General features: G+C 29.3%; 1 protein-coding gene across 1 annotated transcript in view; it reads left to right on the forward strand.

The window, feature by feature from the left end:
* Positions 1-3,544: 3,544 nt before the first annotated feature.
* The window catches only part of ACC (acetyl-CoA carboxylase), a 79,322-nt gene continuing 59,076 nt past the window's right edge, over positions 3,545-23,790 (forward strand). Inside the window, 3 exon segments of the mRNA XM_067273107.1 lie at positions 3,545-3,687; positions 5,803-5,917; positions 5,999-6,139. Of these exon segments, the coding sequence (XP_067129208.1) occupies positions 3,624-3,687; positions 5,803-5,917; positions 5,999-6,139 (320 nt within the window). The 5' untranslated portion in view covers positions 3,545-3,623.

Here is a 23,790-nt window from a genome sequence, read left to right on the forward strand (position 1 = left end):
GCGGTCGACACGTGAAGAGTCACACCACTTTACGTATATTCGTGCTTGGCTTTTTATTCTACAGCTTCAAGGACGTGCATTGAGGTATCGACAGCCTTTTTTTTGCTCTAGTTAAGTTATAAATTTGAGCCTTCATTATGTAGCGTCTATATCTAAGTTCAAGTTCACGTTTGTTAAACTCTGTATGGACTTTAAGGCTGCTTTGTATAGAATACGCCCCTCGTTTTTTAGGTATGTGTAACATTCGATTACTAAGATTTCGTAATAGGCCTATATTTCAGTGTCTGCGATGCTGTTTTAGCCTTAATTAGAAAACTAAAAGCATAAAGGTCGATCGAATAAAATTAAATCATTAAAATTAAGTCGTTACATCGAGTTTAGGTCTTCTGAGAACGTTGAAAGAAGATCGGAAATAAATTTTAAGTAATAACACCATAACTTTAATATGTAACAATACCCATTCTGTATTGACGCCATTGGGGCATCGGTAGGGCATTGGTAGATGGAGAAGATTCCTTAATGGCATCAACAGGGTAATTATGGTTAAAAGAAGTGCCCAACGGCATCAGTAAGGCTTTGATGTTTGGAAGAGATGTCCTAATGGCATCATTAATGGTTGGATAAGATAACTATCGGGAAAAGATGCTTTATTCTTGTAAACCTTTAGAGATGTGCCACTCACCTATAATCGGTATGATTATTACTTACATTTATAAATATTTAGTGAATATCAAATGGGCGACACTAATTTTCGAATTATAAAACACAATTACTGTATTTTAAACATGAAGAAGATGACAATAAAGCTAACAAAGAAACGGTTATGAAGTAGTAAGCCTATTTATAGAAATATTAATAATGCGATGATTACAAAACAATTTGTCGCATTTAAAATAACAGTAAACAAGTTACACTACGCATTTGTATAGAATAATAAGATTAAAATGTTAACATTCTATAAGAGTATAATAAAAATAAAGATTGATTATAGGGAAAATATTAATACTTAATCATCTCAGAATAAGAAAAGAATATTAATGTTCTTTACTCGACATAGTTATAACTATTAATGAAATTAGCCTATACAGGATCAACATCTTCACAGATAAGTCAAATCAAAGAAGTGTACAGTACCTCCTAGCCATGGTCTTACATTAGAAAAGCCTCACCTTAAGTAATTATCTTTTAGTCTACAGGAATTTTATAAAAGACTTCCTTAGTGTTTTGGTTTAGGGCCTCAGTAGACATAAATTTGGCCTTCTCCAGACCTCAGTTCCTTCATTTTTATTTGCAGTAACATCTAAAAATCATAGGATACCTGATGAAACTACGAACCACCTGAAGGATTACGTTTACGTTACGTACAAACGTAATCCTTCAGCTGCCCTCGTAGAGCCTCTTAAGTCTTTTGTATAATATAATGAGCCCTTCTCCTAAGTATGAAGACCTTTAAATAACCGTTCAAGACTGCTGGCAATAAAGTAAATTAGTACTAATTTAATATAAGAATGGTTGATGTTTTCTTTGGTTGAAATTACCATTATAGGGTGTTAATCAGGTTATGATAATTTCAGGTTTGTGATCATTTAGAAAGGAAAAGTTTAATAATAGTAATTTAAAAATAGACAGGATAATGGCAAATTTAATGCTGATGATGGCAATTAGAAAATACAACGAAAAAATGACGATGGCGAGTTAGGAAAAGAGCCATCTTAAGCACTATTCAGGCCCACGGCCCAATTTCTTTACAAGCATTACACACACAAAGATGAAGAATGAAAATATTAGTAATGAGAATTATCTGGCTCATTACTGCTGATGAGGCTTCTAAAAAGACGCCATGAATTATAACAATTCATTAATGCGTCCATGTTTAAGAACAGATCTGATGATGGAATATGGCAATGCTCAATAATTACGAATGTAAGAATGGATCCGATAATCATAATATACGAAAAAATTTTGATAGTGGCAACTAGGACCGACTCCAGGGAGGGAAACCGAAATTTTATTGAGCCCGGCACTGGGATCTGTATAATAAAATAAACGTGTGCAATTTCAAGTGCATAAGCGAGAAAAAAGGAATGTGAACGAGACGGTATAGAAAGGCCCGGAAGGCCTTAGCCCAGGAATCACGATTGCTAAGGCCTACAGGCTAGGTCCAATATCTGAATATGGGAATATATATAGAAACCTATATGATGACGCATGACGACTTTGGAAGAGTTCTGATGAGAACGTTAAGAGAAGACCCAGCGATGGTGGTATAGAACCAATACAATGATTGCAACTCATGTTATCGTTGCTAAATATCAAAATAACAGTTCACACAGCCAAAAAATAAAATCCAAGAAAGTAAATTTGTAGTAAGATCTTATCGTAAGATCTACAAAGTTAAAGAAATCGAGCATGGAATATATTGGAATCCCTATCGGTAGTGGAATAAAATGAGAACGTGAGAAGTTGACATAAATAATAGCATACAGGAAGTGGCCCGAAGTGTGGCTAGACATGAAAATGTTCTACTTTGTATATTTTTAAATAAGGTAAAAACAAGAGTATTTGTGATAGGCTACAAATAAGCATGGAGAGGTGACGCTTTCATCAATTTTTAGTTAATTCTCTCGCGCTTTTATTAGAAAAATACTTCCTACATTATCGATTTTGACACGGTTTACTTCGCCTTACTGCTACTTTTTTCTCTTTACGTGTAATTTTGCGGATAATTCCATGTTCGTTGTATTGTTTTAAGCTGTAGACCTTCAAATATTTTGTTTAAATCAGTGTTTAATCGCGATTTAAACATAACTATATCGTCTTTTGGCCGACATTTTGGTTTTAGAACGAACGACGCGACGCGATGCGACGATGTGCGCGTTGTAGATGAGGACGTTTTTTTCTTGTTTTAAAATGAATTTCGAATAATTATCACTCCCAAGTACGAATGAAACTAATTTAGAATAATTTATATTAAATTTATACACGAGGAATATGAAAAATTCAAAAAGAAGCGATCGCGCCGCGTATCTTCAAAGCGACAAATTTTGGCGAATAATTAAAAGTTCAAAAACTTATTTTGAGCACCTCTGTATTTCCAATATACTTTTATTTTCTATTTCTACGCTCCTGACTCTAATATTATTAATATTATTATATTTTATTGCTTTAAAATAAAGTTTAACGCTTTAGAAGACGTACCACGCGTGGCCAAGCAACATGGCGACGCGACACGATGCGACGAATAATCGTTACCTAAAAAAAGCACGCATAAATCGTTTTAAATTACTTTTTAATTAATTAAATCAACTTTAGATAGATTTCAGTAGAGAAATCAGGACTTTCCTGTTTATTTTCCTAAGGAAAATCTTTATAAAAATATCTTCTATTGATTCAATAACTTATAAATTCGGTCAAGGGAATTTGTATTCCGTCCTGTGGCGAAAGTTGAACTTGAATAGGTTCCTGACGTCACGAAAAATATTCAAAAAAAAGTTTAAAAGACACCTTTCAGTTGGCCGGATTCGCCTAATGTTTGAGGAAAAATAAGAAACAATATTTAATATGAATTAACACAAGAGTTTCCTCATCCAGGTGTTGCGTTATTCAGTGTTTCTTTTATTAGCATGCATTCCGGTAGTTATCTGTTAAATAAAATTTTTTCAGGGTTAAAACCGGAATTAAATAAAGGTGAGTCATTTTAAATTTTAAATTCACATATTTAAATCTATTATTATACAAAACAAAATGTTTTTTAACTCAGAAAATTCTGAAATTCAGAAATTCCCTTTAGGAGGGAATTAAATAAGAAAATTTCTTTGTATGAAATTTTTTTTGTTTTGTACATTATACTCTTGTCTTTTTATAGTACAGGGAAATGCGGAACTTTAAAACTTAAATTTAGTTTTAAAAAAGTATGTACAGCTTTGTTTTAAAGCGGGTTTCTTTAAATTCGCTTTTATAAGGTTTTTAGTGGGTTAGCAAGAAAAATTACCGTTTTTAATGAGGTCAGTGGTATTTTTGCGTGTTTTGAAGAGTAATTTTTACCCAAAAATGCCGATATATGGGATTTTTAAGCATTTCTAAAGTATAAATTTGCATAAAAATGCCCTTACGTAGAGGTTTTTTATGTATTATTAAGATGAAATCTACTTAAAAATGTCCATACACGACTGTTTTCGTGTACTTTTTTTTGGAGGAGAATTATTTAAAATATCTATAGAAGAGTATTTACAGAAAAATCTGATAGAAATAATTAAATTATCCACATTTTCTTGAAAGTGGAATCATGTACTGTATTGTACAAGCTGAGAAAGGAACTCTTTTGCTCTCTAATTCTTTGTATTTTCTCTTAAGAGTTTACCATCCCTATCTATTTTAAATTAATTTACTTCTTCAAATCTTCTCGTATCTGCCCACAGAATATATATTTTTAAAAATATTCGAAGAAAAAATAAATTTTACCGCACTTTTCTTATAATTTTAAGTCCTCACGCTATTACCCAATCAGTTTTATTACAAAAGAAGAATTGAGCAACTTCAGTTTGTCTATCAGTCTGAACTATTTTTAAATCTAGGAAAGTCAAGAATGTTTTCGAAGTGGAATATTAAGAAAACTTAGAAAATTATTCTCCTAATTATAGTTTAATCAATGTTTTTGAGAAATGTAACCAAGTTACAGTTAATTATCTTTCGTATAAATATGCTTTAAGATATATTTTCTTCGAGTGTTTTACTTTTAGCTTAACAAAGGCAGGTTTTCGTGTTTGTTCTTGCCATTACGTTTTAAATATTATAGATTTTTTTCACAGTTTTCATTCATTTGTATGGATGATACGATCAAAATGGCGGCCATCTTGATTACCCCTAATAGATCACTTTAGGACCGGAATTACATCTTAGGACATCACATTAGGAAGCTACAAATAATAAGCCAGGGCCACAATCTTTTAAATTTATTTATTTAGTAGAGGAGAATGTCATCTTATACGTCATAATTTAAGGCGACCAGCCTAAATCAGGTCCTGAATCGATTCTATTTTTGAAGAGTTAAAGCTTCATAATATGATAATTTAGAGAATTTTAAACTAAGTTTTGACCAATTAGATTTGATTTGAATATAATTACAACAGAAAAAGTTCTGAATTATTTCATGTACACTTTTTTCGATTTGTCGCCATCTTGAAAAATGGCGGCGAAATAAAATTTACAATTTAGCTTTCTCTTTTTGAATAGATTTATCAAAATCTGGTTTTTTGTTTTTAATATATTTTTGATTAGAAGTGACCAAATCTATTATTCATCTTAAACGAACGGATCTTAAATGTATTTCATTTCAAAATGGCGGATGTTGGAGTGTTTCTTATTGGTTGTAGATGACTTGAACTGTTGATTCTTTTACAATTGTTATATAATGATTGTATTTCTTTATATAAATGTTTACAATTGTTATATAATGATTGTATTTCTTTATATAAATGTTTACAATTGATTTATTTTCTTTTAATTTTCAAAAAGGTACATTTAAATAAGAAAAATTACGAACTTCTTGTTTCCTACAAGAATCGATAGGAATCAAAGGATGATTAGATATATTAGTTAAGGATAAAGAGACAATAGACTATTGTTTATACCGTTGATCGTAGATAATGAAAGCTACTGTTGCATAATTTTACATAGAATATATCCTTTTTGCTTTTATTCTCTTTCCTGCTATTGTTTTCAACTGTTAACTTGAAAATGCTCAGCGTAAGTCTGAATTAAAGTATGCGATAAGTAATTAAAGGTATAAATATTAAATTGCAGTTTCCAATCAAGAAAGCAACATGAGTTCTTCACAAGTTGCCAGTAAAGGACCAGAAAGAAGCATTCCGCAAATCGTGTTGACTGATACTACAGAAAACGAAATACAGAATGACAGGTGAGAAAATTGTATTTTTTAACTGACTAATTTACAAATACAATCAAAATTTCTAGTATTAAGTAACTATATTTGTTTTAGAGAAAAGCCTCACTTCACTATCGACGACAATGACGAAGATTCATCGGAGTGTGGAGCTACTTTATCCACTGCTTACCTTCTCGATGCTAACATGCCGACAAACTTTGCTTTCAGGATCAAAATGAAGCCTAGGACATTCAGGTAAGAGGTCAAATTTGGGCTATTTTAACTTTAGTACAATGTTAAACTATAAGGCCAAGAGTTGTACTGACTGAAAGTTATATAATTAAGCTATATAATTTGACCAAACTAAAGGAAAAATATGTAATTCTTTAGTTAAAGGTCAACAGAAGTTAATCTGTCACATCTCACATCCGTTTTCTTGGCATGAATGCTTTCATATGCTTCTTGAACACGAAGATATTCATTTAAATAGTCCTTAGACAATATGTGATGCACTCTTTAACGGATATATTATAAATATGTACACCATTATCTCGACTTTTTCATAGAGCTGTAAGTTTCGTATGAATGAGTTTAATGATAATACGAAATTCATCGGTCTTATATGAATTTATGCAACGAGAAATAACAACGTTCAATTTATTTTAAAATATATTCAGTGAACAAAACATTGTGATATGTTTCTACAAGATTCTATAGAATTTCAACAGAACGTTCACAGATCGGTGATCAGTGAATGAGTGCCAAAAATCTAATAGAAAGGAAAACGCTTCCGTAAAGTTCATTGACTTTATGTTTTAAAATATAAATATTTTTCACAATTGACATGATTTATGGATGTTCAAAGTGTTATTACATTAAGAAATGCCATGTCAAATTCAATTTTGGCTTTCTTTAGAAGCTCATTGATCATAGTGAAGCAAGTAGTATTTATCATAGTGAAGTATGAATGTATATCTCGACTTTGTATGTAGTGTTACATATTAGTTTAATAACTATTTTTAAAGTATGTTTTTGTTATTAAGGATAATTTTTTTCTCTCTTTCCATCCTGCGTCCAACAGTAGCCGAGTGGATAAAACCACTGAACACTAATAGTTGGTGGTGGGTTCACGCCTGACCAACGGGCTAGCTAAGTGGAGTTTTCCGGGTTTTCATCACGTTTGTAATACCTAAATAGGGACCAGTTTCCCATAGAAAGTCATCTCGGGATGCATCCTCCTCGGCAGAGCGTCCACAAGTTGCATTGTTGTATATAAACGAACTTTTCGCCCTGTAGGCACTAAGAGACCATTTGTAATTATACCCATTGTGTATTTAGCCAGACTCACAATGGGGTGGCCAAGTATTTAGGGACGGATCCCGACATTTCCGGAACTAACCCATAAAAATTCCTGGGGAATTTATCTCCTGGATTCGATCCCGGGATTCTCACAGCGACAGGATGATGTATCGACCACCCGGACATCATTGTCTTTTTAAGTTTAAACTTACATTTAATCCTTCAGAAAAAAAGCTCGTAAATTTCATTTATATAGAGACTGCAGTTGACTCGGAAACAAGGAATTGCTTTGAACAGTGTTCTCTTTGTTATTTAAAATACGGAAATTATTAAATTAACGGAACAAAATATCTCAAATGTTCCTACAAGAGAAAATCCAAATTAAATAGACTGTCGTGAATTTATATAAATGACGTTATTGTTTCGCTGTTTTTGAAAGCGGCAATGACCCGAATGAAAAAAACAATATTAAGATTGTAAGCCTAATAATATTATATTATATATAAATATCGTGAATATGTGCTAATTGTATAAAACTATTATTATAATTTTCTATCCGACCGTAGCCTAATTTTTATCTTTCAAAATACATAATGTTTTCATTCGATTCTTGTCGTCTAACCCAATTTTTTTCTTCGACTTTTATACGATTTTCATGATCAATTCGTGCGTTTGTTTCGCATAATTATATGACAAACAAATGCGACTTTCATAAAAATATATTTTCTGTTTTTTATAAGTACACGATAATTTATTTAATTAAATTTCCACAAATAATTTAAGTGTTAAATTGAAAATAACTAGAAACTTTAAACTAAGAAAAAAATATTCAATTTTGGCAGGGGTCGCTAATATCATTAAATAGATTATGAACAGTGTTGCCAGTTCAGCTATTTTTATATAATGTTTTAAAAAATTACCGGTATTATTATTCGACTAATACTACAGAACTGTAAACTAAACTTTATGTGTTTATATAGAATATTTACAGTTGTGTAGTAAGTCAGTGAAATGAAAAATAATACGTACCTTTCTGTATTATTACTGGTTACTCATTACTGTATTCCACTTCCATCCTTTCTCACGTCTTTTTCTTCTTCTTAGTATATAAACAAGAGAAAGGAGATAGCGCTAAATTATTATGGCTTCTGTTACACATGTTTTATGAGATCATAAGCAATAAAAATATTTCATATTTGAAATGGTTCCTTCGATAAAATACGTTCCTGAATACATTTGTAAAAAATTCGCAAATATATCAAAAAGCAGTATGAAGGATGTAACTTTATTATTTTTATTGGAAACAAAAATAAATGAACTGAAACTTTTAAAATTATTAAATTGGGCATTAAGATAATTTTTCCATATCCATCATGAGTTCGGGTGAGGAGAAACGGGTCCAAACATATTTGAACTTACCGCTCATGCAAAACTTTTGGGGCTTGCTCGTCCCTGGATTCGAACCCGGATCCCTCAGAGCTGAAAATTGACGCATTAACCGCTTCGGGCATCCGGCCGTCTAACTGTAACATATTGAATGAAATATTTGTGCTCGTGCGTATTTTATTTATTTATTTAGTTTTGAATCTTTCACATTCTGAGATAATAAGAAGGCTTTTATAACAAGTTTTCTTTTTAGAAACAAGACTATCTCCGTCAAACCACCATCTAGTTGATATTTCATCAAATTTTTGAAATATTTTAATGCATAGTAAATAAAATTCGACATCTCCAAAAATAATTCCTTTCTTAATAATGATAATTATTACGAAAGAAAAATTACTTATTGAGAGTATAGAATTCTCTATTGAAATTTCTTCATGAATAGGTCTTCCTTCTTTATCTGTAGTTGATCGGATAAATTCCTAATTTGGGGAAAATCTCTAATTAATTTTGATATCGACTTTACTCGCCAGAGGGCTTTAATTAAATAAAATCGTGCACTCTGGTGGTACGAATTAAGGTCTCCACTATTTATATAATTTTAAATTAATAAAATTAATTTAATTTTAATCGAAAAAACATAATAATAATTAATTAAAATTGGGAAAACATTAAAAGAAATACTTATTAAAAGTAATTATATAAAGGCATTAAAATTTTCTGAAAAAATTAACACCGTTCCGCGCTCAACTGATGCTACACTAGTTTAATGGCGTATCGCCATCTAGGGACAATTTTTTGCTTAGATTTCCTAATATAGACTAGAGATGCTTCTAATAATTAATTTCTTCAGCAATTATGATCAAATTTACATATTTAATTTTAAAAATGTTTTAAATTCATTTTTAATTTATATTATTCTTTTGTTAAGCATGAATCTAATTTCTGCATGGAATAGTCTACTTACAACTCAGTTTTATCCACGCTATACTTCATATTTAGTTAATATTTAATAAATACTACTTAAGAATAAGATCATATCAAACATGTCTATTTATTTACGAATTTAAAAATTTTAAATATATAAAAATTCATTTTATTGGATATTTTAAAATGTAACCGTAACGAGAGTATAAAACTGATTACAGTATATTAGATTAGATCTAGATCAAGCTCATTAAATTCATTTTAATATAAATATATTAAGTAATATTTAATTAATTTAATTTTAAAAAAATTTTTGGCCTAAATTTTCGAATTTAAATATAAGTAACGAAATTTATTTTAATAGAGAGGTTGCGGTAGAAGTTTTCATCGCGAAAACGTACGTCGAACGTCGAGCGCCCTATCTTGTGAACGGCACTCGACGTTCGACGTTCACGTTTTAGAGATGAAAACTTTGGCCGCAACCTCGCTATTAATTTATAGCAGAAGGAAAATGAACCATCTTAATTCAAAATGGCGGACATTCGTAGATGAAGAAAACACTTACATTAGCATGACGTGTTAACTATATAATGAAACTGTCACGAATTGACGCACTTTTTTTTTTTTATCTTCTTAAGATCGAAAAGAATGATCTTGACGTTTTACGGTCTAGTTCATTCTCCCATTATTCTAGGTCATCCATCATTTCTCTCCATTCATATCTTATTGGTCCTTATACATCTACATTGCAATCTATTAATGTAAACATACTTTGCCTCTTTAAAGTTTCTCTTCGTACTTTTCAGTTTCGAAATATTGTTTAACATTGATCTCAATTTTGAATTTAGGTTTTTTCGACTCATTTTTAAATGTAGGTTAATGACAGGCCGTTATTATATAATAAATAATAATTATCCTTGTTTATATATTGTAGAGATCCATACTACAAATCTGAACAAATCTGTAATACACGGTAATACAGATCCAACAAATCTATAATATAAAGGCTGACCCAAAAATCAGTTAATCTTTATAAATCTATATTGATGTCTTATTTAAATACTTAATCATATTTATTTATTTATTTAAAAAAGCTGGCAGCGTTGTTGATGAACTTTCCCGGCATTTTTTATTTGTTTTCATCTCTAGTAATTGCTACCATTTACCTTTATGATTGAATCGGGAGATATGGGGTGGGGCCATAACTCTCAAACCAATCGTCCGATTTTTCTGAAAATTTCTAGAAACACTTTTCTCTAATACAAAAATCTGCTTGCAAAATTTCAGACTTTTTCGACAAAAGGCACGGTAGTTATTAAGCTTCAAAGTGGGTGAAAAAAATCGTGCCTCCCAAACATAAACTAACATCCATATACGTAGAAAAATCCCAATTTTGCATTTCTCGACGTTTCAAGGTTCCACTCCAATTGGTCAAAAAATGTCATGTTTTCCCTCTTATATAACAACCAGGAAAGTAATTACTTTTATATTAGTCTTATAATAGAAAAATGCGTTGTTTTAAATTCAGTTTACGATGATTCGTATTCACAAGTACACCCGAAACTAGCTAATAAAACACAGTTAAGTGAATTTTGTACCATCTTATGTTTACTGTACATTATAATTCTCTATGGTTACCGGGTTCTTAATATATTATAGAAATCTGGTATTTGAAGATAATCATACAATGGTGACTATACAAAGGTATAATAAACTTGTAAATATATCACTTGTAATATTAATTAATTAATATTTTTGATGATTGACATTTGAAATTCTAACTAATACTGCAGGCAAACGAGGAAATGGCAAATTAAACTAAGAACGAGATCGAATTATATGACAAAAATTAATTAGAAATAATTAGATTTGAGAATAGGATATTGGTTATATTTCGCATATATAAACTTTTATTTATAAAGTATATCTGACCAGTATTTTAATATAAACATTTACGAAATATTCGTAATATTTAAATATTCTCGATGTTGTAAACGTCATAGAATCGTATTGAAAACAGGTTTATAATTAAGCAATATTATAGGTTGATAATTTACTCTTGTAAAAAATGTTCGATAAAAATTAGCCTACATTCATTAGTATTGAATAAACAATAAAAGATATTATGATTTCGCATTTATTTTCTATAATTAACCTTTAAAGAATGATTATAAAATTCTATATAATATATTTTTGTGGATATTCATTATAAATTTATGCATGTTGTTGTGCAAGAGAATTGAAAGGAAACTTTTAATTATTATTATTATAGATATTTATAACTGAAATTACATTCTTATTTACGCTATTCTATATATATGCTTACTCATTTTTAAATAAACAATAATTAATTTAAGCTAAAAGAAACTTTAAAGCTAAATCGGGTATTTAAAAAACTCTATTCAAAGTTTAAAATAATACGAATTGGTGTATTATCGAGCCTTCAGATCCATACAATTAATTATTTCCAAATTTTAAATGTAGTAAAAAATTAAATTCAGTTATCATTCATCATAGACAATGATTATACTTGAGGGAGTGATCACATTAACCTAAATTCTTCAGTATTTTCAATAGCAGATAACGTAATATGAACAAAAGCTTATTCAGAAAATAATTATGAATCAGATAATTTCCCACAGAAGAATGAATTCGGACATATTTTTATAAAGAAATTGCTTAAATTTATTATTTAAATATGACCTGACTTAGCTAGTAATTCCGATTTCTTACAAAATAAAAAATTAAAATGGAGTATAAACTTATTATAACAAGTGGTTCTATCAGTAAGTAATAGAACTATATCAAGAAATTTATTATTATTATAGCTTCTAGTGAGAATATTTGATATTTATAGCATTTTTCTTTTAAAGTTAGCAATAATATGATTATTGTTATAACTGTATCTTTTTATATATTAATTGTGTAACATTAATTATCATAAGTTTTTAAATTATAATTATTCTTATGAATAATAAATGTATTTAATTTAGATTATTTTATACTTTAGAAGGGTAATCTAAAGTGAAAAGATGGAGAACCGATCAATTTTAGTGATAGTCCAATAGCTTCATGTTATAAAAGCTATCGAAGTATAAAATAATGCATAAATATATAATAATTTTAAAGGTTTTAAAATTTTAAACAGTTTACATAAAATGAATGGCACGAATTCTCAATCGATACGACAATATTATTTAGGTATTTCTGTGAGTTTTCTCTTGAAATATCGTTGTAAATTTTCTGCTGTTTATTTTATAAATACAGTAAATAAATACAGGAAAAATAAATTAAATTATTTCGAGAGACATTCTAAATAGATGTTAGTGCGAATAACGTTTTTTTCTTCTTCTTTGTGTTTTTTCATTAATCCGATTCAAGTTTGATACTTGTAACCTGATTCCGTTCACCTTCTCTGTTCTATTATAGATGAAATTGCAAAAAAGAAAAATAAAAAATAAAACCATTAACTTTCATAAAATAACATAAATTTAAATAGGTCTGCACGGTTGTCTCAGCAACCGTGCATTCAATTATCCATGAATAATAATACTCCTGGCTAAATTTATGTAAATATACACTCATAACTTATATACTACTTGTAATTAATTTTATATACTTATACATGTTGTATATAGGTACTATACTTGCCTATATACTGTACAGTTTATATGACGATAATTAGTAAATTATACTGTTAATTAAACTTTCTTAAAACTTTATATATCTTAAGCATAGGCCTATATACTGTATTCATAGTTTATAAAAATATTTACTTTGTTATATTATTTTTGAATTGAGACAATAGGTTTTGTTCGAATGGTTGAGATATTACGCATTTTTACGTAAATTTTACGTCACACCGTAGCATTTCTCAATGCAAAATTGAAGGAATGACGTCAAATTGACGTAAGTGTGCACTATCCAACCAAACGAACAAATCAGAACCATATCATTAATTTTAAAAAAAATGAACAATAATTTATAAGCTTTTTATGCTGCGTAACTCTGACACACAATCATTCAAACTTTCTGAATTTCTATAAAAATATATGAGTAATCGAAAGAATAAATTTATAAGTTGAAAATTAAACAATCATTAACATAGTTTTAAATGCTTAATTTATATTTTAATATATCAAATTTTACGCAACATTGGAGTATTTGTAGAAATAGTTATTACAGATTTCTATCTCTGATTGTTACACAATGATTTCATGGTCGACATCTACAGCGTAGTGACTAGTAACGCGCTTTGCCTATCAGCTGCGCGCATGTAAATTTTACTCGAAACATATTTTTCATAATATATGCTTAAGAAATGAGGATAAAATAATACATATACACGCCTACGAATGTTCTTTGCTATTAAATCGAATCGTTTCTCATTATGTAGCAATATGATTGACACTTACGTTATCAGTTATACATCACGCTGTAAGTCGATAACGGTTCTAACAAAACTAGACACTACTTAATCACTCAAAATAATATTAAAATAAGTATTTGTTATTAAAATCTTGTTTAAAACAGGAAAATATTTAATACACTACAAGTTTCCTCGATGATTATTTATTATTGTAATTTAAACGGGAGGAAAATGTTTGTAAACTTACATCTTAAAGATACGGTTGTGTGTTTCAAATACCATAAAGTGTTTCTTAAAAAAATAAATAAATAAAATTGAAAATATTAAAGATATTTTGAAAGAAATTATTACGTGTTTCCAACCTTTCGAGACGTTTTACGGTTGATGTAAATCGAAGGTTTTTCCCCTCAGAGAAAGTAGTGATGTCATCTCTCCTTTTAGAATAATACAGAAAAACCCTTCGGCTAATTCGTGTTTACCTATTGACGTCACAAATATGATAACCTCTAAAAGACAGCGGAAATGCGGCCCAATTAACATTTATTAAATGGATATTTAGGATAATATCTTTGCTTAAACGGGCAATTTTTGTAAACTTTTTCAAATATGTATATATATTTTTAGGAAGTAAAGGTGATTGAAAGTAGATGCAAAACTTTTCTCTAAATTAAAACACTGCCTAAGTTCATTCTTTGTAATTTATTTTAAGATTTTTTGCGCAGTTATAATCTAATTTATATTAACATAAGTTTTTTTATGTCACCCGATTACTTTTTTATTAACTCGTTAAGAAAGTCGGGTTAAGAGGAGTTAAAAATAATAGAAAGTCGTTTGAAAACGGGTTAAAAATAATATGTGGTATGATGAAAGATTATTAAAACTGTAACAAGTAGTTAATAATGAATAGGATTAGCTCTAGTTCGTGTTTCTGTTTCGATTATTGGGCAATTAAGAGTTTGGTAACTGTGTTTAAAGACGTCGGATGAGTAAACGATTAAGTTTTTTGATATAATTGTAAAAATATCACGAAGAAAACTGCTATTATTAATGATATTTTTAGTATTTATACGTAGTACTTCGCCTAGCAACTCTGATTAAAAAATGATATCGAGATAACGAGGAAGCGAAAATAGAATCTCAGATAAACTGTGGAAGATGTTTGAACCTTTTATCATTTCTCAGGGTCAAATCGTCGCGATAGGAGAAAAACTGTTTAACTGTAGGTCTACACCGTACATAAAATCTATATGGGTTTGTCGAGTTAAAACCAATTGGGTCATCTGATATTGAGTGACCTGTCGTGCATTTTCTATTTCTGTATAAATCGTGCTATTTTTTTACGCGCTCACCCCGATTCAAATACCAAATAATATCCTATCTAGCGGATGTGGAACAAACGAGGAAATTACATAAAAAAATAAAGATACCCGAGGGGATTGACTTAGTTTACATACAGCCACGGCATGGTGGAGGCAGTCGGAATACTGTACCTCTGTTAAAATCCGGACTATGGTTGCTTTATGATGCCTTCTAGAAACGGAAAAAGGAGGCTTCCCAGGTGAATTTTATATTTCCATATAATTATTTAAACGTTTTATTAGATTAGTTTAATCTTAGGTCTGTTAGATGACAACCTCTTTTGTGGTAGGTATAATACTCCATGCGGAGGTTAAGTATTTTTGTTTAGTACAGTGCTTTTTACTTATAAAAATCTCATTTAATCGATAGAAAATTGTATAAATTCTTAATCGTATAGTACTGCGTAACTTATAAATTCGTAAAAAGGAGATACTCGAATTAACGATCGATTGTGTAAAATTACATACATCCTGGACATGCAAACAACTAATTATTTTTAAGCAAGTTATTATCGGTTGGAAGGGGATTTATAATTGTATTTTAATGATATATTATGTTGTTTTCCTGTCTTGCTTTCCTTCTCCATTTAAAACTTCAAGAATGGCATACGCATATAATATTTATTTTTCGAATTCGTATTTATTTAAATTTTTAAAAATTACTCCTAGTAACAGCGTCAGCATCTTTACGTAGCGACTTATTTATCTGCCTACAAAGTCGGGAGGTTAGGTTAATGTTTCTGCAAGGGCAAATATTAATTTCTACTAGTTTCTCCAGATTACCTTGGAGTTAATACCTGGCAACATATAAACCATTACGTAACGTATTCGTAAGATTTCTCAGCACGGAAGCGCACACAAGTTACATTAATTGAGGTTTAAAGGGGGGTTAGGAGGCGCGTGCTACGTATTTTCGAACCACGAGAAACCATACGAAACGGGCGAATGATTGGGTAGAATACGATTGGCGTCGGTGACCATCCGATGTACGTGCGTTAGCATCTCCTGATTTCGGGGCGTTTCCTCAGCTGTTGGTTGTGTCTGTCCACATGCTGCCCCCTGTCGACGCATGTGGTGAGAGTGGCGTGAATGCAGTGTTCATGTGTGATATATATTTTTTTCGGACTTGGTTCGATATGGCCCTTATATAATCAGTAATTTTCACATTGAGTATTTTTTTGTCGATTAGTAAATTTAACGATCGAGATCAATCGAGATGTTACGTACCAAGCGCAGGCCTTTGACTAGGTGAGTTAGAACTCTATTAATGAAGAACGAATTAGAGCGAATTTTGAAAAATTTTTACTGTAAAGTGTGTGTTTTGTTAATTTGCCTGATTGATTTTATTGTCGATCGTGGGAAGAAGACTATAGATTCCTTGATTAGCAGGTATACTGGATGCGATGCCACGATGATGTAAGCATTTATTGTGTTGTTTACCTGTTAGTTGTAGATTTATGTGTTAATTTCAATGTTTTGTTTCGTTTAAAACTGTGTCGATTTCTTTTGTATCTGAAGTTAAATACAATGAGAATAGTTAGTTTCATATCTGTGTGTGTTATATAATACGTGTCAATCGTGAAATGATGGTCGTCTTCTTCGAATGAATGAAGTTGTATAAAAAAAAAAAGTTTCGATTTTTATCTTTACTACATGAATTAACTTAATGATAGTTTATCTAACAAATAACTTATACAATTTTTACAACTTGAATGTAAAACTAGGCTAGATACATTATATAACACTAAAATAGGACCAGTAATTTGATATTTATTACAGAAGGATCAGTTTTTTACTGTCATATCTCAAAAGGTAGATGTTATAAAAGAATTTCAATGTGATTTCTTAAGTTTCGTTCGGTTACAGTTCGTAATGCTTCGAAATTATATGAAATAACAAATTTTCGTGTCACGCATCGGTTATATTTAACCACAAAATTAAAGTATTGTATGCCAAAATTAAATGAGAATATATTCTAAAATTTCTGTACTGTATTCCTTTACGTAAGTTTAATCGAACAGAGTACATTGTGCGTAAGTAAGTAATGTATCAAATCCAATTTTTATTTGAAGTATTTTTAGCCTGATATATCTTACAGTTTCGAACATAAATAAGGTATAATGTCATAGGAAGTAATATGTTGTATGTAAGTTGCATTAAAAATTCAAATTTGGATGATTTAGAAGGACTGTTTACAAGTTAATCAGATTTTAATGTAATATAAGTGCAACTGATTATTTCAAAACATATCGTATAAACTTAAAAAAGTAGTTTTTGTATACAGTATGTTAGAAGCATTGGCTTCAGTAATTATAAAAATATCTAAAATCTCTAAGTTAAAACAATTTTAGATTTATGTAGATATTTTTGAAGTTGGCAGTATTAAATTCAATATTTTTTCTTGTTTGAAAGTATTACTTTCATGATAAACGTCACATAAATTCCAATATTAAATCAACTCAAAAAACTGGATGTTAATATAGAAACACTGAATAAACCAAAACTCTGATAGCTTAAAGCTATGGAAAACATTTGTTTATTTGTTAAGTTATTTTTGTGATTTTTCAAAAACAGCAATTGTTTTTCAAGTAAAGATAACAACTTCATTTTTTCTTAAAAGTATATTAACAATGCAAAATTCCCTTTTGGATAAATTTATTCGCAGTTACAAAGATTTGTTGTTTAGAATTTTTATTCTAAATTTATCCAATTGATTTGGTTTCATGTTTATATGAATGCATGAGACTCTAAAATTTAATTCTAGTACAAAATAGAATGACTGTATATTAGATGACTGTATAAAAAATGAATTTACAGCATTAATAAATGCTTTTGATCTTTCATTCATCTTCAAACTGAATATACATTTATAAAAAAAACAAATTCAATCTAAACATAAACAGTAGACTGAAGGCCCTTATCAATGTTGTAAATTCAATCATATGTACAATACTTCTTTAAAACATTCTATATGATTCATTAATATATTTTACTCTTAGTTAATATAATTCAATTTAAAGATTATCTTTGAGGTAGAGCATTAGCGAAGCCTCTTCTTTGTGGCTTATAAAATCGAGTTCACTCTCAAAATTTGATCAGTTGATTTTGATGAAACTTTGTCATTTTACATAATAGGAGATGAGGACATTAAAAATGTAATAAAAATCAGGGATCCATGATTTTGTTTTCAAGATACAGTGGGGTCAAAGTGACATGTCCAAGGTCACTAGTAAGAGCATTTGCAAATAATTTTTTTTATGTCGGCAGCAATTCAGTAATGGCAAGTGATTGTCGCAGATGGCCCCCAAAACAACGTTATTAACACTAGTACTTCAACTCAATTCATAGTTTGTATCTGGACAGAAAATGAACTATGCCTAGTAAAATCAAACTAGATACGAAGTATAGCATTTAACAATTATTACTATCACATTTGTATTACATAGAAAAATTTTTGTAATTAAATCATGAAGAATTTAACTTTTTATACAAATCAAATTGATTTAACTTAAAAAACAACTTCACAATTATAATAGCATCCTTGTTTTAGATTATATTCCTATATGGCTATCAATAAATGTATAAAATATCATGACATCTTGAACTGTATTGTTTTAATGTGTGTAATTTGACAATTCTTGTCACGATGATCATTTATTATATGTAAGAAATAATTATTATAAATGACTGTTAATTAATTTAAAATCGATTGATATCTCTTAAAGAAATATGATTTCAGCTAATATTTTTTGATTTTGAATTTTTCCTTTATAAATTGACATTGATAAAGTTTAAAATTGATAATTCCAAAATACTACTATTAAAAGATATAGGTATTTAATATGTGTGGATAGTATTTGTAATTACTACTATATTTCTGTTAAATAGGACACCAAAACTTTTATTTTGAATTAATTATATATATAAAAACTAGGTTGTATTCAAATGTCCACATACAAATTTAAATAATTATTAAGAACTATAGTGACCTTGACCTTTCTTTTGAGAGCGTTACTGTAATTCAGCTTCATATGTTTTAAAAATTTTTCTAGTGGACAATATTATGTATAAGATATTGTGGTGTCTATTGCATATAAACGGAAGCCAGTAATTAGAACGCGTGCGACCCGAATACTTAAAGTTTTCCTAACTGCTTTTCATTATGTAACTGCTTTTAAGTTTTTTTTAATTTTGTTATTTTATACATTATTTGTATCATTGATTACTCAATAAGAGATTCGGTTAAACAATCTTTAGGTTTAGCTAAATAACACGAATCTATGATTACTAAAAATTTTTTAATCTAACAATAGGAGAGAATAATTTATATTCATTTCCTGGTTTACTGAATAGGAAGTCAGAATTAACTTATATAAAATTTAATTTACTTATTTATGTAATACACTTGATTCCCTTCTTTACAATTGCTTGCTTTATGACTTGTCACTGTGATTTTAATGAATCGATAGGCCATAGGTACAAGGTGATCAGGAAGCATATTCTTCAATGGCAGATTTTTGACTATTGGTAATTGAAATTACAGCATACAATTCAGAAGAGAACATTTTATCAGTATCAGTTATTTCTAATAACTGAAGCAATATCATTGATATATTTATCCAGTAACTAAGTTTTATATTGCAAAATATAGTATGCATTTTGTTTTAAAAAGTAATCTCGAGTAATTTCGAATGACATTCTAAGATCAGGAATGCTGTGACATGCTACAGGAAAATTTATAGAGAAAATAAGGAAGATTTTTCAGTTTGTTGGAAAATAAATGTATATTTTAATTTTAAGAAATTCTAAACAAATCCTGCAATAATATAACTTTTGCAAATTTAAAACGTATTTTCATTATCATTTCATTATTTAAAAGTGTTAATTTTTAGTTTATATGACGTATAATTCAGACTGTATTTCCAGGAATACTACGTCAGTTCATGACATCATAAATCCACCTCTTTTCCCACAGGCTATCTTGCTTAACAAAGATTTTCTGGGAAACAATTAGGTTTTAAAAATAGGGATCTGCTGTATGGGATTTTTTAAAATTGTATTTTAATAATAATAATTTAAGCACAATACTGCAAACCACAATCAATGTAGTATGCTCACCGCAAAATTTTGTAATTAAAATCTGACCAACACAAACATTAGTAAATAAAGTAGAATTCAAACCAATAATGCAATGAACTAGGAACACTGGTTAACATATCAGTATTTAGATAAAATGTAGTCTATATGTTTATTTTTATCATGATTTTCTAATTTATTACATGTATAGTGAAAAGGAAAGATAATTATTAATGGAATTATTATATATCTTTGGTATGTTTGTATAGAGAAATAGAAACTGCATTATGGAAATTCAGACACTTACAAAACCTTTTTACAAAGATTTCGTAAGTGTCTGAATTTCCATAATGCAAAAACAACTTAACTGAAAATGTTTGTACAGTTATTTTTAAACATCATCTTCAGATAGAATACAAAATAGAATATAATAGAAAAACTTCAAATGTAGAATGGTGGTTAGTTTAAATTAAAAATTAAAACAATAGAATAAAAATAAATAAATAAAAATACATAAAAGTCCAAAATAAATAAATAAATAAGAAACATACATAATGAACATATACAATGGCAACACAATAAGTAAACAATGTAAATAAAGGTGAGTACTCTATAGATATAGAGAGAGCGATGTCAATCCCAGTTATTCTCTATCCAACTCATAGCAGGCCCTCTAGGCCATTGAGAGGGCATTAATATCCTGATAGTTGATTGAAAAACTCTAAAAATGACTGAAAATGTTCATAATTAGATTGTTTTTGCTGCTTACAAAGATTTAATGAAGGTCTGAATATTTATATGGCAATCTTTAAAATGTTATAATTATCCTTATCCACACACACACATATATATATATATATATATATATATATATATATATATATATATAAAAATGGACGTGTTTGTGCCTATATTTCACTCTGCAGACAAAACTATGCATCGCACATGAATGGTGTTTGTGTGTGGTAGTGGCCCCAAGTCTCCCATCGTGCACTATGGTAGTTGTGTCTCGATAGCTATAAGGGTATGGGAGATATGGCAGTTGAAAGTGGTTGACTTTGAAAATGTGTGACGCTTCAATGAGAATGTTCTAGTTTTTTTCTAGAAAGTTCCAGAACCTAGAGGTGAAATTTGGTACACAGTTAGGGTACGTCATGAAAACGCTCACTAAGAACGGATTTTTCGAAATTCTCCCCGCAGGGGGTTGAGGAAGAGCATTAACCTGAAGAACAGCTTCTACTGTACTATTTTAGATGCGATTTTTTGTTTTTAATTACATTTAGTCTTCATTGAGTACTTAGAGGTATTAAATTGATAACATTACAGACATTGTTATAAATATTTTTATATATTTTGATTTTTTAACCAAATGTTCAAATTGTTTTAAATTCGAATTTCTTTTTGCATATTGGTTGGATTATAGAACGATTGTAAACGTTCCAGAAAATTTATCAAATTAAAAACAGTTTGTTTGATTCTCAGCAATTCTCATCATTCTCAGTGGTAGGTGTTAAATAACAATTACTATGGTTGTTGAAATATTGAATGTAAATAGGGTTTGCTTGCAAAATCTACACGAGCAAAGCCACGGGTAACAGCTAGTTTTTAACTAAAAATATAATAAATACAATAAATATTTTACAGTCAATTTTTAATATTTTTTTTTCTTACTTGTTTTTCAATATATTTTTGAGTGAGTAAAAATTTTGTATTTACTGATTTTTGAAATATTAGCTCTTAAAAGATTACATTTAAAAAAAACCTTGTAAAATGAAACAAAATAAAAATGAAGCAGTGATGCAATATTATGAATGTTTATAGGTTTAAATCTATGCAAGTAGTCAAATTAATGAAATAATTTTTTACTGTATATATCAGGGGTGGCCAACTTTTGTGCACATAAGATCTACTTTTTATCGTAAAAATGTGTCACGATCGACTTGTTGTCATAGGCATAGTCTAAGTGGGGAGGGGAAAGTGTGAAATACATACTATGTTTATACACTGTTTCAGTACGAAGTGCACTCACTGCTTGTGATTCGAGTCATAACTGCATGCACACAGTTGCATTTGGTTACAAATATAATACATTGAGTCAAGACATCGCTAGCGATCGACCAAAATTGGCTTGGCGATCGACCGGTTGATCGCAATCGACTTGTTGGCCACCCCTGGTATATATATATATATATATATTAAACATCTTAATAACTCGATATATTATTAATTATTCAACCGTCGGCTAAATTAATTGGGCAATATTTCAGGTTTGACTCCCACTTTGGGCCAATTCTTTTCTTCCAAACCATTCTGAACTTATATTAAATTGATAGTTTCTCCTTTCAATAAGAAATAGCATCTAATTTCTAATCACATAATTTCTAATTCTTAATTGTAGCGTAATATTGCCTGATTTAATTTGGCTGGTGGTTGGATGATTAATAATTTTTCAGACTCTCTTCTACCAAAGATACTTTTCATTAAAATAAAAAATCATTAAGTAAATAAATATTGGAGAGTATTTTGAACTTTGATATTCATTAAAATGAGTTATAAAGATGAAAGCATTCTGTGATATTAATAAAAAATATCTTTAAACGAATAACTGAATGCTGACCTGTTTTTAATTCCTTAGAGTATGCAAATTCTCAAAAACAAATAAAAGAACCTTGCTTATTCAAACTATTTGGGCCTGAACCTGTTTGAATTAGCAAGTGTTCCGGATTATTCGAAATTCTTTTTTCCTGGTGTCTTTTTTGTTACATCCAATGGGCCTATTCAACTACAGTATATTGAGAAACTCCGTATTAACATAATACAGGATTTCTCAATGTATTGTAGTTGGATGAACCTATTGTAATATGTCATAATGACACAAGTCAGTTTTTTGAAAACTTTGAAAACCCCAAATACATGAATAATCTCTTTCCACGAGTATGCAAGCATATAGGAAGGAGGAGACAGGAGACAAATCTTTATTTTCTGTTCCAACAACAAACTTTTAATTTATTTTGAGGGTTTGAATACATTGTGTATTCTGGGTGGTGCAAGATAAATATGACAGCCACATATATTGTGTAGAGAGAAAAAGAGAGAGATAGATCCAGATTATTTTTTGGCTGTTTAGATTGATCAGAATATTGATTAGTGAGGCCCTACTGTAAAATACATGGTGTTTAAGACTTCATTTTCAAATTCTTTCAAGTTGTTAAATAACAATTCTTTAGTTAATTAGAAGTGTTTTATTTGTTGTTGAGAATTAACGAGTTAGTATCATTGTTATATTTGTTTTTGAAAGACTACACAATACAGAAAAAACTATATTGCATTATTTTATTTAAAAAACTCAAAAATTCAGCTTTTTAATACCTTGTTGATGAAAAACAGCAGTCAAAATTTGACCCAAATAGTTTATTTATATATAGAATTATGTAGGTTGTAATATCTGATGTATTTGTGTCTGCTGCAAACTGCAGCAGACACAAATACATCAG

This window comes from Centruroides vittatus, unplaced genomic scaffold (assembly GCF_030686945.1).
Source record: "Centruroides vittatus isolate TY-2023 unplaced genomic scaffold, ASM3068694v2 contig_461, whole genome shotgun sequence".
NCBI classification, from domain to species: domain Eukaryota; kingdom Metazoa; phylum Arthropoda; class Arachnida; order Scorpiones; family Buthidae; genus Centruroides; species Centruroides vittatus.